This window comes from Euprymna scolopes, chromosome 41 (genome assembly GCF_053919585.1).
Source record: "Euprymna scolopes isolate OS-2025 chromosome 41, ASM5391958v1, whole genome shotgun sequence".
NCBI lineage: Eukaryota > Metazoa > Mollusca > Cephalopoda > Sepiida > Sepiolidae > Euprymna > Euprymna scolopes.
Window position 1 is genome coordinate 45,102,548 of NC_136522.1, and position 14,747 is coordinate 45,117,294.

At 32.6% G+C, this 14,747-nt stretch overlaps 2 protein-coding genes across 2 annotated transcripts in view; both read right to left on the bottom strand.

The window, feature by feature from the left end:
• Positions 1–14,747, bottom strand: part of LOC145266494 (ATP-dependent RNA helicase with zinc finger domain-like) — a 16,769-nt gene continuing 2,022 nt past the window's right edge. Inside the window, exons 2-10 of the mRNA XM_080122221.1 lie at positions 13,377–13,581; positions 12,394–12,501; positions 10,456–10,958; positions 9,388–9,852; positions 8,118–8,309; positions 7,324–7,690; positions 5,148–5,558; positions 3,420–3,501; positions 1–2,285 (exon numbers count right to left, since the gene is read on the bottom strand). Coding sequence (XP_079978347.1) covers positions 1,900–2,285; positions 3,420–3,501; positions 5,148–5,558; positions 7,324–7,690; positions 8,118–8,309; positions 9,388–9,852; positions 10,456–10,958; positions 12,394–12,501; positions 13,377–13,532 — 2,670 coding nt within the window. The 5' untranslated portion in view covers positions 13,533–13,581 and the 3' untranslated portion in view covers positions 1–1,899. The remainder of the gene's footprint in view (positions 2,286–3,419; positions 3,502–5,147; positions 5,559–7,323; positions 7,691–8,117; positions 8,310–9,387; positions 9,853–10,455; positions 10,959–12,393; positions 12,502–13,376; positions 13,582–14,747) is intronic.
• LOC145266668 (uncharacterized) overlaps positions 14,331–14,747 on the bottom strand; it is an 18,257-nt gene continuing 17,840 nt past the window's right edge. Inside the window, exon 9 of the mRNA XM_080122594.1 lies at positions 14,331–14,373. Coding sequence (XP_079978720.1) covers positions 14,331–14,373 — 43 coding nt within the window. The remainder of the gene's footprint in view (positions 14,374–14,747) is intronic.

The window sequence follows — 14,747 nt, forward strand, 5'->3', positions numbered from 1 at the left end:
GTGTTGCATGGATTCAGAGATAACAATAATAAAATCATTATGTACATTTACATACAAGAACTTGAATTACTTTGGAATAATTTATGAAAAAAACAACAAAAAAATCTGCATAAAATCCAATGACTAACAAATGTTTTCTATTAATGATTATTATTTTTAAACTAAATTTCTTGTTGGTATTGGTCGTAATGAAAAGTAAAACAAACTTTGATTATTTTTATTTTATTATTGAAATCTTTGGAGATGAGTAATTTGTATATTTATTTGCGGACCATTATCCTCATTTCCATAGTTGTCGTCTCACCATGTTTTGGCCAACTAATCCTCTGGCTTGCATTGGGTAAGATTGAAACAGTTATCTTCAGACAATGCTCACCCATAGAGATTCAATGCCTTTATCCACTGGGTACTGGGTCACAAATGGAACAAGAGGTTACCGACACATAATCGGTAATATGGACACATCAAACTACTTTTCAATTAGGATAAAACTCTAGTGAATATGGGGACAGAAATTTCTGTAGTAAATAGTGTTTTAAATGCACTTATACAGGGACTTGAACTATAAGAGACAGTAATAAATTTAAGAACAGCTAATGGGTCTCCATAAATTGTGGAAAATCTCTCCCGGTTAAGGATAAGAATAGCTCTACTACATAATCAAGTTACTTGAATTGATTTTCTCAATAAAAGTTTTAAAATAAAGCTGTAGTGTTGTTTTCTTAAGGACAACACTTTTATCGATCGTTCCATCCTGTACTTTGGAAGAATTTATTAAAAAATAAAGAAACTCTGCATAAAATGATAAAGGTTTTCTCTTAATAATTGTAAACATTTACTTTTAAACTAAATTTCTTGTTGGTCATAATGAAAAGTATTACATTGAAAAATGTAAAAGCCCTCCCCACTCATCTTCTTAAATAAACATTAGATCCTTTTTATTATAAACAGAAAAGCCCTGCCTCTAATCTTCCTAAATGAAGAAAAAGAAAAACAAACTTTTATTTTATTTATACATTTTATTGGAATCCTTTGAGATGAGTAATTTTTAAATATTTATTTGCGGACTGTTATCCTCATTTTCATAGTTGTTGCACCACGTTTTGGCCAGCTATTGCTCTGGGTAGAATTGAAACTGCTATCTTCAGACAATGCTCACCCATAGATTCAGCGCCTCTATCCACTGGGCCACGAATGGAACAAAAGGTTACCGATACACATAATCAGCAATATGGACACATCAAATTCCCTTTAAATTAGGATAAAACTTAGAGAGCTTTAGTGGATACGGGATCAGAAGTTTCTGTGATAGTGTTTTAAACCTGAAATTCAAGAGACAATAAATGGGAGTCTGGTTTCCTCCTTCATTACTAATTTTATCTCAAGAAGAACTTGACTAGAGATTTGAACCTTTCCAAAGAATCTTGACTCAAGATTACTTCAGCCTGGAACTTTCATGACATTCAATAGAAAATGGTGCCTTTTTATAGACAGTTCGAAAAGAAGTTTAAAATGTGTTCTTCACAATGGCAACTTATATGGATCGGTTCCTCTAAGTCATTCAACGACCCTCAAAGAAAAATATGATGAAATAAAACAATAAAAGTAATACGTTATGAGCATTATTGTCCCATGTATTTGGGTATTTGGTTGCCATACACTGATTATTTTTTCATTTCTCTTACAAGTAATTTGCAGTTGTTTTTTTTATCATTTGCAGTAAGGATTGAACCTTCAACCTCTCTTTACAACTGAATTTTACCAAGTACTTTATCCACTACACGACAGGTTCTTGTGGGCAGGATACCCAAATAATACAAATTTATGTTTTCTGTTTATCTCTGTGACCAGACATCAGAAATCATAAATGGTTATTTCTTTCTCTCTCACTTTGTTTTTTTATGCTGCTAAAATAGTGCTCGCCATCTGTTCAACTTCATCCTTCTTCTCATTACATATCTCTCGAATTAGAATGAAATCATTTAGTTCCTGTCGTATAGCGTCAGAGGTGAGATGTGGTGGATGAATACTGCGCAGTTTGTTGCAGTGATGCATGAACAGCCGCCAAATTGTAGAACATTTTCCATAGCCAATGAGAGCAACAGGGTCGCCTACAACAATAATGGCATATTTAGCCCGTGTCATAGCTGTGTTAAGTAACTTCTTGTTGAAGAAAAATCCAAACTCATTTGTTTCATCGCAGTAGTTGGCAAGATTCTCCGAGCTTATATCAAAAAATCTCCGGGTACGCACAGTGCTAATGATAATCACATTGAATTCTTTTCCTGAAAAAGAAAGAAAATACAAATTAGTTAACTATCAAGTTTAATTCTTTAATATAATCACCATTAACTTAAATTTTATGTCAAGGAGTTAAAAATAACTAAATTTTTTTTCACTTTTATTGAATCTAACTAAATGATAAAAATTGTTTTTAAAATGTATATTTAATGTACTCAAAGAATTAGACTGGATTTAAGATTATTTTTCAATTGTGTAAGTTTTAACATTCCAAATAAACCTTTCAATTTGGTATTGCACTGCTGGCAGAGCACCCTATTTTTTGTTTATGTATATGAAATTATTAATGAAGCCTTTTAAGAATACCATTTTAGCTATATTTCAGATCCAGAGAATGCATTAATAATTCACAGCACATAAGAAACAGAAAGAAAAAAAAATGAAAGTAAAATTATATTACAATATTTATTCACTCATCAAATTCAAACCAGATATTATGACAATGAAAGTTTTCCATTTTCATCAGAGTATAAAAAAAAATGCATCCCTTGAAAATATATTTTTAAAAATATTTTTTTTTGCAAAAAATAAAAGGCATTTTCAATAGAATAACAATTTTTTTTTTTTTTAGTTATTTCAGACCTAAACATGATATTTGTACAAGATATTAAATACAACTAGCAAGACTACAGGGTGTTGCCCAAGGCAAAAGTGTAAAATATTTCTATTAAAACTTTATCACTCTAGTTGCCTCTTTATACGTCTCTTTCCATTTGACTATTTTACCCCTCTCTTTCTCCTCTGTTCAGCCCATTCCTCTCTAGTTGAACATCATATGCAGGCAACTGTGCTTCATATTATAGACAAAGTGAACTAAAAGTCTTGAAGATCCAAATCACAAAATGAGCCTAGGACTATAATCAAAGAATTCGTCCAAACACATTACTTGTGGTTCTATGATAGTACCAAAACCCAGATCTCTAAGACAATAATTCCACAATGATTTGTAATTATTTTGATTAGCCTCAAAACATTTTTAAAACATTAAAATAATTTATATTATAAACAAATCCCAACAAATGCATAATTTAGTTTTATGTAAAAATAGTAAAATCAGAAATGCTTTTTCTGAAATTTAAAATGAAGAAAAAAATTCATCTACATATGGGATTACTTACCTGGAAGATTTTCAACATGTTCAACAGCCACATTGGCTAGGTTTTCCGAGTGGTTACGCAAACAAATGCGGATCTGAGTTATCTGAAAAAAGTTTGAAAAAATAGATTTTGCGTGATAATCTTCAATTTCGGTGTTTGTCTGCAGGTGTAGATTTTTTGCTCTTGGTCAAAAAGAATAAACATGCAGGAAATTGAAATCGGATTTTTAAAAAATACAATTAAAACATTAGATTAAGCCTGATACTTAGTAAACGTGAGAAAAATTCATTTAAATTTCAGCAATAAAGCAAATATCTTCTGCGGGTTTTTGTTTTTTCACAAAAATGTTGCAAGTGCAAATACTTAAAAATTTCATGGAGACATTCATAACTGAGCCAATCTAGACTTATTTTTTACTAGCAGGGAGACCTGACGTTGCCTAGGATTGAAGGTTTCACACTTCCATAGTTTTATTTTCACCGATTCAACTTGACCATTTTTCAATCAAATCGAATCGTGGCCTGCACCAGGAGAAAACTTCACATGCCTCTCCACAGTGACAGTCCACTATACATAGTCTACATTGCACTGTAGAGAACCTACTGTTGATTCTATAAAATTATTTTTATATAAAATGGCTTGCATTAAAGCTTAAAATGCAAAAGTCAAGTATCATGTTTCAATTGTGCTCTAAGCAGAAACATTCATTTTGAATGCACCCCTATTATATCAAAGAACTTACTATTGATTTCTTTATATCTGGCCTTTTGGATTGTGTGGTGATAAAACTTCTCAAATGCACTTGTGATATTAGGCTGTGTAAGGTGTTAAATTTGCTCAAAATTGCCTGTTCCTTCTTTCATCAGATTATTTCGATTGGTAGTGTTCTTATATTTTGTATTGAAGCGTCTTTGATAAATATCAGACACAACGGACATTTATGTGAAATTCCATAAATATCGGTTCAGCCATTTTGGAGTCCATAGGGAACAAACTCCTTTTATATAATAGTATTATATTTAAATCATTATATAATAGTATTATATTTAAATCATTAAAATCAAGATTTCCAAATTTTAATTTTTCAGCATTTAAAGATATGTCATAAAATCTAATTCCAGTTTTGCACAACTTTTTTTGTCCTCTTACAAGACATGAAAATCAAAATATTAAACGAAACCTTTAGAATCCCCAATTTTGAACAAATTCCATTACATGATTTTGAACACATTTCAAATTTAAGATTTCAATAGGCAGGAAAAGTTAGAAGTCATTTCCGACATGTCTAACTTCAAACATGAGGCAAGATGAAAAAAAAAAAAAAAAAAATAATAAGGTCTTCATAATCTAGTAAGCGATGTCGTTTTCTTCTCACAACTTTTTTCTTACAAAAGAGACATTGCTAGTCTATCATTTTTATAGCGAGTGCTCAATTGAGCTTTAATCTATGGACCCCCCCCACCCTGCAAAATATTCACAAACACATCTAGCTAAAACAAATGTCAATTTCTTACTATCTATCTCCTGCAAATTACATGAACAACTTTTTTTTCCTAGAACTGCTCGCCTGTGGAATTCTATACTGCAGGGCTGCTTTCCAGCTAACAACAGGATCATTTTCAATTCCAATATAAACAAGTTCTTGTTGAGATGTCCTCTTAATCAAATTCTATCTTATTTCTACAGCTACTGACCTGATCATTAACCCTCGAGTGACCTTCACTCGTTGAAAAAAAAGATTCAACTTACTTGTTCTTTGTATGAACACACAACGCAAACAGATTTCGGTTCAAAAGGTCCAAGCATATCCGGCCAAGTTGATGCTACAGAAATCACACAATTGACAACTTGTTGAATTTCTTTTATATTGAAATAGGACGGGATGTTTGAGTGATAGTCCTCAATACCAGACACGGCATAAAACTGTAAAGGTTTTAGATTGGAAATGGCCGGTACGTTGTTTGACTCGATCGTAATGCCATAAAAACAGGTGGAAATGAAGCGAGTGATCTCGCTCACACTGCGATAGTTTTGCATCAAAAGTGTGTGCAGAGGTGAATTAGTTATCGCATTCGAAGGATAATGTTTCTCATAGTGGTCAAAAAGTCTTTGCATGATGGATATTCCAAGACCAAGTCGCCGGGCTTCAGGAGAATGGATCTGGATAAAAAATAAAGTAAAAATAAATAAATAAAAGAGAAAAAAAATTATAAAGAAATCTTCTTGAACTTTGGAATCTTTCTGTCAAACTCGTGAATCTGCACAGAATTTCAAATGTAACCTTTTATTTAATCCATGGAGGTAGCAATACTATCAGCCATGATTGGATTCAAAGTAATTCGCAATTATATTTTGAGTATCGCCCATAACTGAGAATTGAACTTTCAATCTCCAGAAGAGTGTAACTTGCGACCAAATTTTACCCTGTACTTTATCCACTGCACCAATAGACTATTAAAAAAACAAAAAAACACACTGGTCTATTTTCTATTTCAAATCTGTCATTAATGGGGCTGTGACAACAGCATATTCTTTTCATTGTTTTGACTCTTGATTATATATCCGACACAGACAATCAACTGAGAACCACATCAGTCTATATAAAAACATAAGATATTAAATGCTCAAAAATCAAAACAATGAAAAGAATATTCTGGTGTCACAGCCCTAGTTATTAAATACTGTTTTACTACAAAAACTTGCAATTTTCCCAATTAATAAATGCAACCAACAAAGAGGACTTTATGCAGATTCATTAACTAAAGCACGATCTACATCTGTTTGCAGAGTAAAAATAAGTTTAAACCAAAAGCATTCCAATTATAAAAATGATTCTGACTAATTGTAATAAATAAAAATAAACAATTTCCAATTATACTGGGCAACGCTGAGTGGCCCTGCTTGCTGAGTTAGGAAATAGCATCTGGGTGGTCCTTTTGACACAAGTTGGGGCGGGGGGGGGGGGGGGATTTCACATTGTTGGATGTAACAGTGATGATGATGCCCAAAAGAATGTCTTCTTTAACAGATAGAAACGGTCAACAATTGTAACTAACACTGAATAATTATCTTATTTTTATTATACAACAAGCCGAGTTGTCCTTGTCCTTTGTTTTGAAATGACCTCTACTTACCAGTGAAAAAAATAACACAGGTTTACAAAATCAAAGTCTAGTGGAAGATGTCCGTTTCTCTTGCCAACAGACTCTTTCTCACAAGACAGAGGTTGCTAATCTCTATCACTATTTTCATGGTAGATGCTCGAAGTTCCAATCTATGGTTCTTCCCAGTAAAACATTAACAAAAATTTGTCTAGATACAACCGCTGTAAGGAATTTTGCTTCTCTGCCCCAAACTAAACGTCCATGAACCAAATTTTCAAAAACTACCCATCTGTGGAACACAATACCAAATGGATGCTTCCCAGCACACTACCACAGATCTAAGAGAGACTCTGCATTCAGTTGTCTAGGCACAATATCAGGACCACTTGAATCCATTATGGTAACTTAGAGAAAGGCCAGATTGGAATTAATGCCTCAAAATACTTTTTTGTTCATGGTTTAAAGACTCACAGTAGTTAGAAATAAAGACAATATGGTGTATAGAAATGCAGATCGACAAAAAGAAAATGGCAAGATAAAGCAAGAGCAGGGAAGAAATAAAATCCAGTTAAACAGTAGCGATAAAATAATCAGGTAAGCCCTAGCAATTTGGCAGAAATCAACTTATATATAAGAGGATTTTGGCAAAAACTGTAGAACTCACAATAATGGTATATATCCCCAGATAAAAACAATACTGAAATATAAAAAAAGAAAATGTAATTGTAAAATAATGAAAACCCCTTTTTAAGGAGCACAGTAGTTAGAAATAATGACAATATGAGGTCTACAAAATGCAGAGAGTTGTTCAGATTACTTGCCTTAATGCCCATTTGGTAACGATCACCCGAAAGGATAATACGGGTGCTGCTTGAGGACAAACATAGAGGAAGCAAAATCTTAGCTTCAAATTCTTGGGCGGCTTCATCAATAAAAATGTGGGTAAAGTGTTTGATATTAAGGTTTATCAACTCATAGCAGTTCTCAAGTGTGCAGATGACGACACGGTGATGTTTAATAATTTTGATAAACTCGTCTTGTCTGGGTGACCTTAATATATATTTCTGCACTTCTATTGGGATTGACGAGATCCGTCTTCCAGCATAATATATACGCAATAATATATTTGGTTCGCTTCGCTGCTGCACGTAATCATCCAAGTGTTTAAGAATAAAAAGATCTGCAGAACTAGAAGAAAAAAAAAGAAAAACAATATATATATATACATATCTGGGATTAATCAATGTCATTTTATTTTAAAATTAAAAATAAAAACGCGGGAAAAAAAAATCTCTAAATGTAATGGAGACAAGTCGTTCTTAACTTAAAATATGAACTATCTCCCTTACATTTTTTTTTTTTGGGGGGGGGGGGTTAGGCCATTTAAAATTATCTTTATTGTAAAAATATTATTTGACAAAGAATTTATTTTCTAAGGGAAAAAAACTCCTGAGGCTATTACGTTTTTTTTATTGTAAATAACATGCTATAACCATAAAATAAAATGATTGATAGTAGGAGAATGTGAGCCATGTCATAGATGAATAGTTCAATTCATTAACAATAAAAATGTACAAAGTTTCCAATCATTTCAAACGGATTTTTTTCAACTTACCTGTTACACTGGGTACATATTAGAATCTTGGCATCTGGTTGCTCGTCAAGCAACAACATTGTGGTTTGTGCAAGCGTTTCCGTTTTTCCAGTGCCGTAAGCACCATTTAGTATGAATGGAACAGGGTCATTCTTCTGTGGATTAACACTGTAATTCACGGCATGCATTTGTTCTTTATTTAAAAAGTTAGAGCTGTGTAGAGAATAAAACAGTTTCTTTTAATGTTTCTTATTTTTTAAAATATCAAGCTAAAGAAAAAATATCAAACAAAAAGGCTTGTTAACCTTTGAACTTATAGATTCAGAGCTAATTCTGGAAATTAAACCCATTAAAGATTTATTAACAAGACCTAGTGGGAATTCCAGAGATGCTTAACTCCTTGTTGTTTGTCTTACTGTACAAATACTTATCATATATATTTTTTTTTTAAATTGCACCTTTTAATTTGTCTACATGTAACAATTTGGCATATATGCCACATAGCAGATTCAAGACACCAAAGACACCTTTATGGTGAGCTGTTCAAAAGGGGGGGGCGAAACCCCAGTTCAGTCTGCATTCTAACTCATGGGAATACCTAACCCAAGAAACATACTCCTGGAGTATCGCAAGCCACAAAGGAGCTACAGTTGTTGAATCTGCATTGAAGAACACAAAATGAAGCAGAGCAGTCAGTACCTCTGCTACTGAATAATCTCACATGTGTCCCACATGCGGGTGATACTTCAAAGCCCGAATTGAATTGATGAGCTATCCTCGGACTAACAGAACAATTGCATGATCATGGTCAATTATCATGTAACAATTCATTTTAAGATAATTCACTTATTTAAAATTGTAACATTTAGATGGATTAGGATGCAAAAAGTTTTAAAACTGTTTAAGTTGAGACTGACAGAATTCTATTTATGACAATTTATTCGATTTAAGAATAATTCATTTTGAAATGGGTAAAATGTAATTTTTGCTAAACAACAACTTTTCATTTTACTCTTTTTCACCCCAAACAAAGTGTATTCTTACTTTAGTCATAAGGGGCTACTATTTGGGATTATCATAAACCAAGGATTGTAAGAAGTTGAGAAGCAAGATGTCTGTTCACATTACATTTAAACTTGAAATAGATCCAGTGCACCCAGTGAGTGAGATAATAGGGTTAAGAGTTAATTTGCAAAACACAACACGCTAGAAAAAGTAAAAAAATTTTTTTTTTAAAAAGTCTTAACATTAAATAAGTCAAAAGAGGAAAAAAGCAGTTGAATGAACTCACCCGTATTTGATTGCTTTCCTTTCATACTTTAAGGGGTACATTATAGGATTAGGAAAGAGCATATTAATGTGGTCTATGTCTATGTTGTCAAGTGCAAAATGCATCTGACAGAATGGTCGCCGGTTGAGTTGAAACTGTGTTTCTATAGGGCAGTAGGAATTACAACTCAGTCCAAGATCTAACATGCAAGACCTTGTTAAGGTAAGGTAAATAAAATTTCGATTTTGACCTTTGAATTGTACTGAATCCTCTTTAAATATTTCCATTTCATAGACTTTGCTGTCAGCTGTGGGCAAAGCAATATAGACAGATGTGCAGTTGTTCAGTATCAGCCGGCCGAGGTCTGTGTCTTCGGATAGTTCTTCTGGTAAACAAATCTTAGCGAAACATTCACCAGGTCTCTGGATGTAAAATGGTCCTTCATGAATGACGTCCGTCACAAACATGGATCCACTCAAACTGTACCTAAAGAGGAAAATATCAGAAAAGAAATGAGGAAAGCAGGTACAAAGAGATATATAACATATTGAGGAGAGAGAGAGAAAGAGTAAAACAATAAAGTCATTTAAAAAAGTACTTCTTATCCAGAATTCAACTTAAAAAAAATAAATAAATAAATAAAAATAACAAAAATGCAGAAAAATCTTTATGGTATATGTACTCATCACAGAACGAAAGTGTCATAGTCCAAAAATCACATGAATTGATTAATTTTTAAACTAAGCAAATTCAATTTTATGATTTTTAGCAATGTTTCATATTACAAGGCTGATTAAAACAAGCAAAAAACCTAGGCAGTTGAATTGCATTGTCTGCCTTGATTTTTAAAACATGTTGAATCCATTTGGGCTACTCATGAAAGTTAGATTTTTTAAAGATCCGATTAAAAGTTGATTTTAGTTTAAAAAAATAAAAAAAATTTTTTTAAAAGTAGTCAAGTAATATTTGGATTACTACATTTTCAACCCATGACGGGTACATAAATCAAAATTGTTCCAGTCAGATTTGTTTCTAGCTTGCTAGAAATTATCATAAAATTATCATCCAATTATCATAAAATAAAATTACCTCGCCATCTTTTGCTGACGTGCAAACTCTTCCAAGTAAAGTAATTTGTGCATCTTCTGCACATAATTGTGCCTATTTAACTTGGTTGAAGTCACCTCATGGGTCAGAATATTTTCGATACTTGTTGGTGGTTTGTATTTTTTCATTAAATCTGATTCTTCTTCCAGAAGGATAACTTCACGGTTTTCTGGTGTCCACACTAAAAATTGGGTCTTCTCATATGTTGTCAATAGTTGCTGTATTTCATGATGCTTTCCCAATTCAACCTTAAGATCTTGAAAAAGTAATGGCTTGTCTCCAAAATCAAAAAGGACTCGTTGTCTAAATGACCCGTGCATGTTGGCATTGAAACTGATTGTTACTTCCCAATGATTGATCGTTCCTTTCTGTTTGCAGAGATGGCCATCCAAAATCTGGTATTTACTTTTGTTGAAATCAGTCGTCAGCATGAAATGCAATCGATCCTTGTCATGGAGAAGGGAAACTTTTTGCAATTCCTTTGTCTGTTGGTGAGAAGAAGGTTAAGAATGTTAGTGATAGAATTTTAATATATCAAAACAAGTTGGAATGAGAAAGTATACATCTAATGTTATTGACCGTTCTTATTATGAAAGTTTAATTTAAAAACCAAAAATTGTTCTTAAACATTAAAATACGATTTTTAAACATTGCACCAAGTAGGTGTAGGGACTTCAACATCAACTTCAGGCTTACAAATGTCAACAAGATTGGACAGATCTCTTATGGAGGGGCTGACATTTCAGGGTTCATATCACCAGAAAATGAAGAGAACAAAGGAAAACTAAATAAGTTTTCTTTGAAGATGTATTATGCCAAAAGTCTTAGAAAAAAATAAAAATAAAAATAAGATGATTTTAATTTAATAAAATATTTCATAACCTTTTGTTTATCAAATATTTTCCACGAATCAAAATGTTTTCAAAGATGCGACAACTATGCATTATTTACTTTTTACATTTTTCATTAAAAATGGATAAAAATATTTTACAAATGTTCAATACTATATTTTATTAGTATTTTTTTTATGTTTCTTTATTTTAGTCATCATATTTGGTCTAATGTCCAATTTGACCTGCTTTAAGAAATTAACTTCCAAAATAGTTTTCATGCAAGGACGAGGTTGACAAGTATTACAAAAACTGTTTTAGATCTGTGCAGAGAGATCCCTACACCAGACTAAAATTTGAAAGAAACAAAAATATTTATTTTAAACGCACTTATAAAATGCATTTCAAATAAATATTTGTTTCTTTCACATTTTAACACAAATTAATTCCACATATTTGAATTCTTCAAACTATAATTCCAATCTTCAACATTATTTTCACCAGGTTTCGGTTGATGTAACCTCCAACCTTTTTCAGGTGCATCTTGTTCAACTCTAGAATCTGCAAGGAATTTTGAACTACAAACCCTTTATTTAACATGCTCTCATTCCATCCGTCATGATGTGGTAGAAATTCCAATTCACAATTGCATTATGGGTGTCACCCACACTGAGGATTGGATCTACAAACCCCCCCAAAAAAGGGGTTCCATTCGAAATTCCATGCAGATCTTTGAGTTCAACAAAAATATTCAGTTTAACAAAATCCAAGAACCTGAAGAAGGCTGAAGGTTACATCGACTGAAACATTAATATAGAACTCAAGATGAGAACAGTAGTCCAAAGAATCCTAACAATAATCAATCTTTGTCTGAAAAATCCATGACCATAAATTATTTCCATTGCAATGTAGAAGGAAAGCCAAGAAATGAGAATAGATGCACTTGAAAAATGTGCCCAAACACAGGAAACTTATTTACAACTGGAGCGTGGCAAATAAAAACGAAAATCTTCTTCAAACTTAAGCATGACAGATTGAAAGTGCCAAAAATTCAAAATTATTTGTGTTGCAATCAAACAAAGCTCCTTACCTCACTGGTCACCATGATTTTCCATATGTAGGAGAATTTTGATTCTACTGATAATATAGTCATGTCACCAATCACTTCAACTTGGACATCTGGAATATTATTTCTCATCTAATAACAAAAAATATTTAAATAACAGATGAAATTTTTGTGTTTTCCCCCATCTAATGCAGGCAATAAAATCCATAACAAATATAATAGAACTCAAAAAATTGTTTATAACAAGGAAAAAAAAAAACTCCCAGTTGTAGCATTTAATATTTTTTAATATCCACATTAGGATTGAATCTGTGCAAAGCCTTATATATGACTATAATACTTTTAAATAAATATTAATTTTTATATCTACAGACACAAGTGCTTCATGCTTATGCAATCATCAGTGTAAGAAGTGCTAATTACTGCTGGTCAGGAGATTCGAACACTGTCAACAAAGACTGTTCTAGCAGTCTTACAGGTCTCCACCAGTAACTAACATAAAAAAAGAAAGAAAGAACTCTCATCCTGGTAGACCTACTCTTGCTGGGTGTCCACCCTACTGATAAAATGAATTCTTCCTTTTACTATACCGGCGGGGAGAACATGTCCCTTGGCATTAGCATACAAGTCATGTATACCTGCCAATCGAACTGACATACAACCACACTATTTGTGGTATTTGCTTTTCTGCTCAATATATTTCGTTTTCACCACAATAGAGTTGTGTCTTCTCGACCCTTACGGGACCACAACACCTTCCTAACACTATTTCTTGTAGCATCCAGAAAATTCATTACAATTATCATAAAATAAGTTTTCTTTAAACATCGCAAAAGAAAACGTTCATTCTTTCTGATGTGATAATCTTTATTATAGATAGAGGTATGCTTGCCAGCATTAGTCATTGAGGATAGTTCCTACTCCCTCTTCCCCCGCCTTCCTTTAGTTCTTTCCAGTTTCAACCTTGTAAAATGTACAACGAAAAAGTTATTTTAAAAGTTTCTTACCACATTGAAAGGTATCAGAGACTCCTGATAGGTTTTCTGCAGTTTGACAAGATAAGCCATATGTGGCATTTTGCCCATATTTAGCTTTAACAAATGCAGTTTATACCGTTTTCTCCATTCCTTGAATTCTTCATGCCCATGAGCATTTGGGCACATATTGCTAATGTCTGGGGTGTCTGAATATAGACATTCTTTTGTCTTATGTCTGTAAAAAAAAAAAAATAAAACGGAAACAAATAAACAAATGTTAAATTTGTAGCAATAATCATTAACTAATCATATGCCCAAATATGTGGAACAGCCAGAAGTGAACGAGTTATCTGCTCCTTATATAGGGAGTACCGGTGAGTTGTCTGCCCTTATGACTATACAAGAACTGATGGAGGCAGTCATTTTGCTTGGAAGTGGAACTCAGCAATTCAACCTTTCACAATGACTTCCACACTTTAAAGTTATGAGAGTTCAGACATATTGAAAGATCTAGAAGAATAAAGCGAGCTTTTTTTTTTTTAATTAGAATTCAAAGAAAGTTTTGTGTCTCGGGCTGTGTTCGTCTGTGAGTGACTAATTGTCCATGGTTGACTTGTATTGTTTTGCCAAGATATTAAACCAAGAATAACTCAACCTCTAAGAAGCTAATTTATAAAATATAAAAAACTAATATAAACAAAAAACGAGTGAACATCCAACAAATTTACAACTTACGCTTCACATAATTCAATTTGGATTTCTTTTTTCCAATATAAAAGGTGTTTTTTACAGATTTCTAACAAAGGTGGTTGCCGACAATTCCACTGTTGTTCTTGATCGTTCGTCACACGCCTATAGTGGTGATGGTTTGTAGTGCAGTGTTCGTTATATTGTATTTTGCTAGCGTACCAAACACCACAATAGGCGCATGTATAGGAGGACTCCGACATTTTTTCAGCAGGAAGGAGGGGGGGCAACTCTTGTTCATTGGATGCTTGACATGAATGTATTTTCTCCAGGTTTTTGACTGAAATAAAGCATAACATGATCAAGTTATACATCTTATATACTAGCAAGCTTTCACAATAATAAAACCAATAGACTCCAGTTACTCGGGTCTCGGTTTCGTATATCTGTACTGATGAACTGTAAATTGTATGTGAATATTAATTTAAAATAAACATTTTATAACTTTGTAAACATGAAACAAAACATCATTAATTCATAAATATTAATGTGATCGTACTGAAAGAAAAAGTAATTAGATTGTAATTTATGAAAATCAAGCTGGACCCTCTAAAGAAGGAACATTATAACAAATTGGTCCACGGAATAAAACGATCACCGAATTAAGAAATAACGAGTAATTATTAATATTAAATTTTTCAAAACCAACATGTA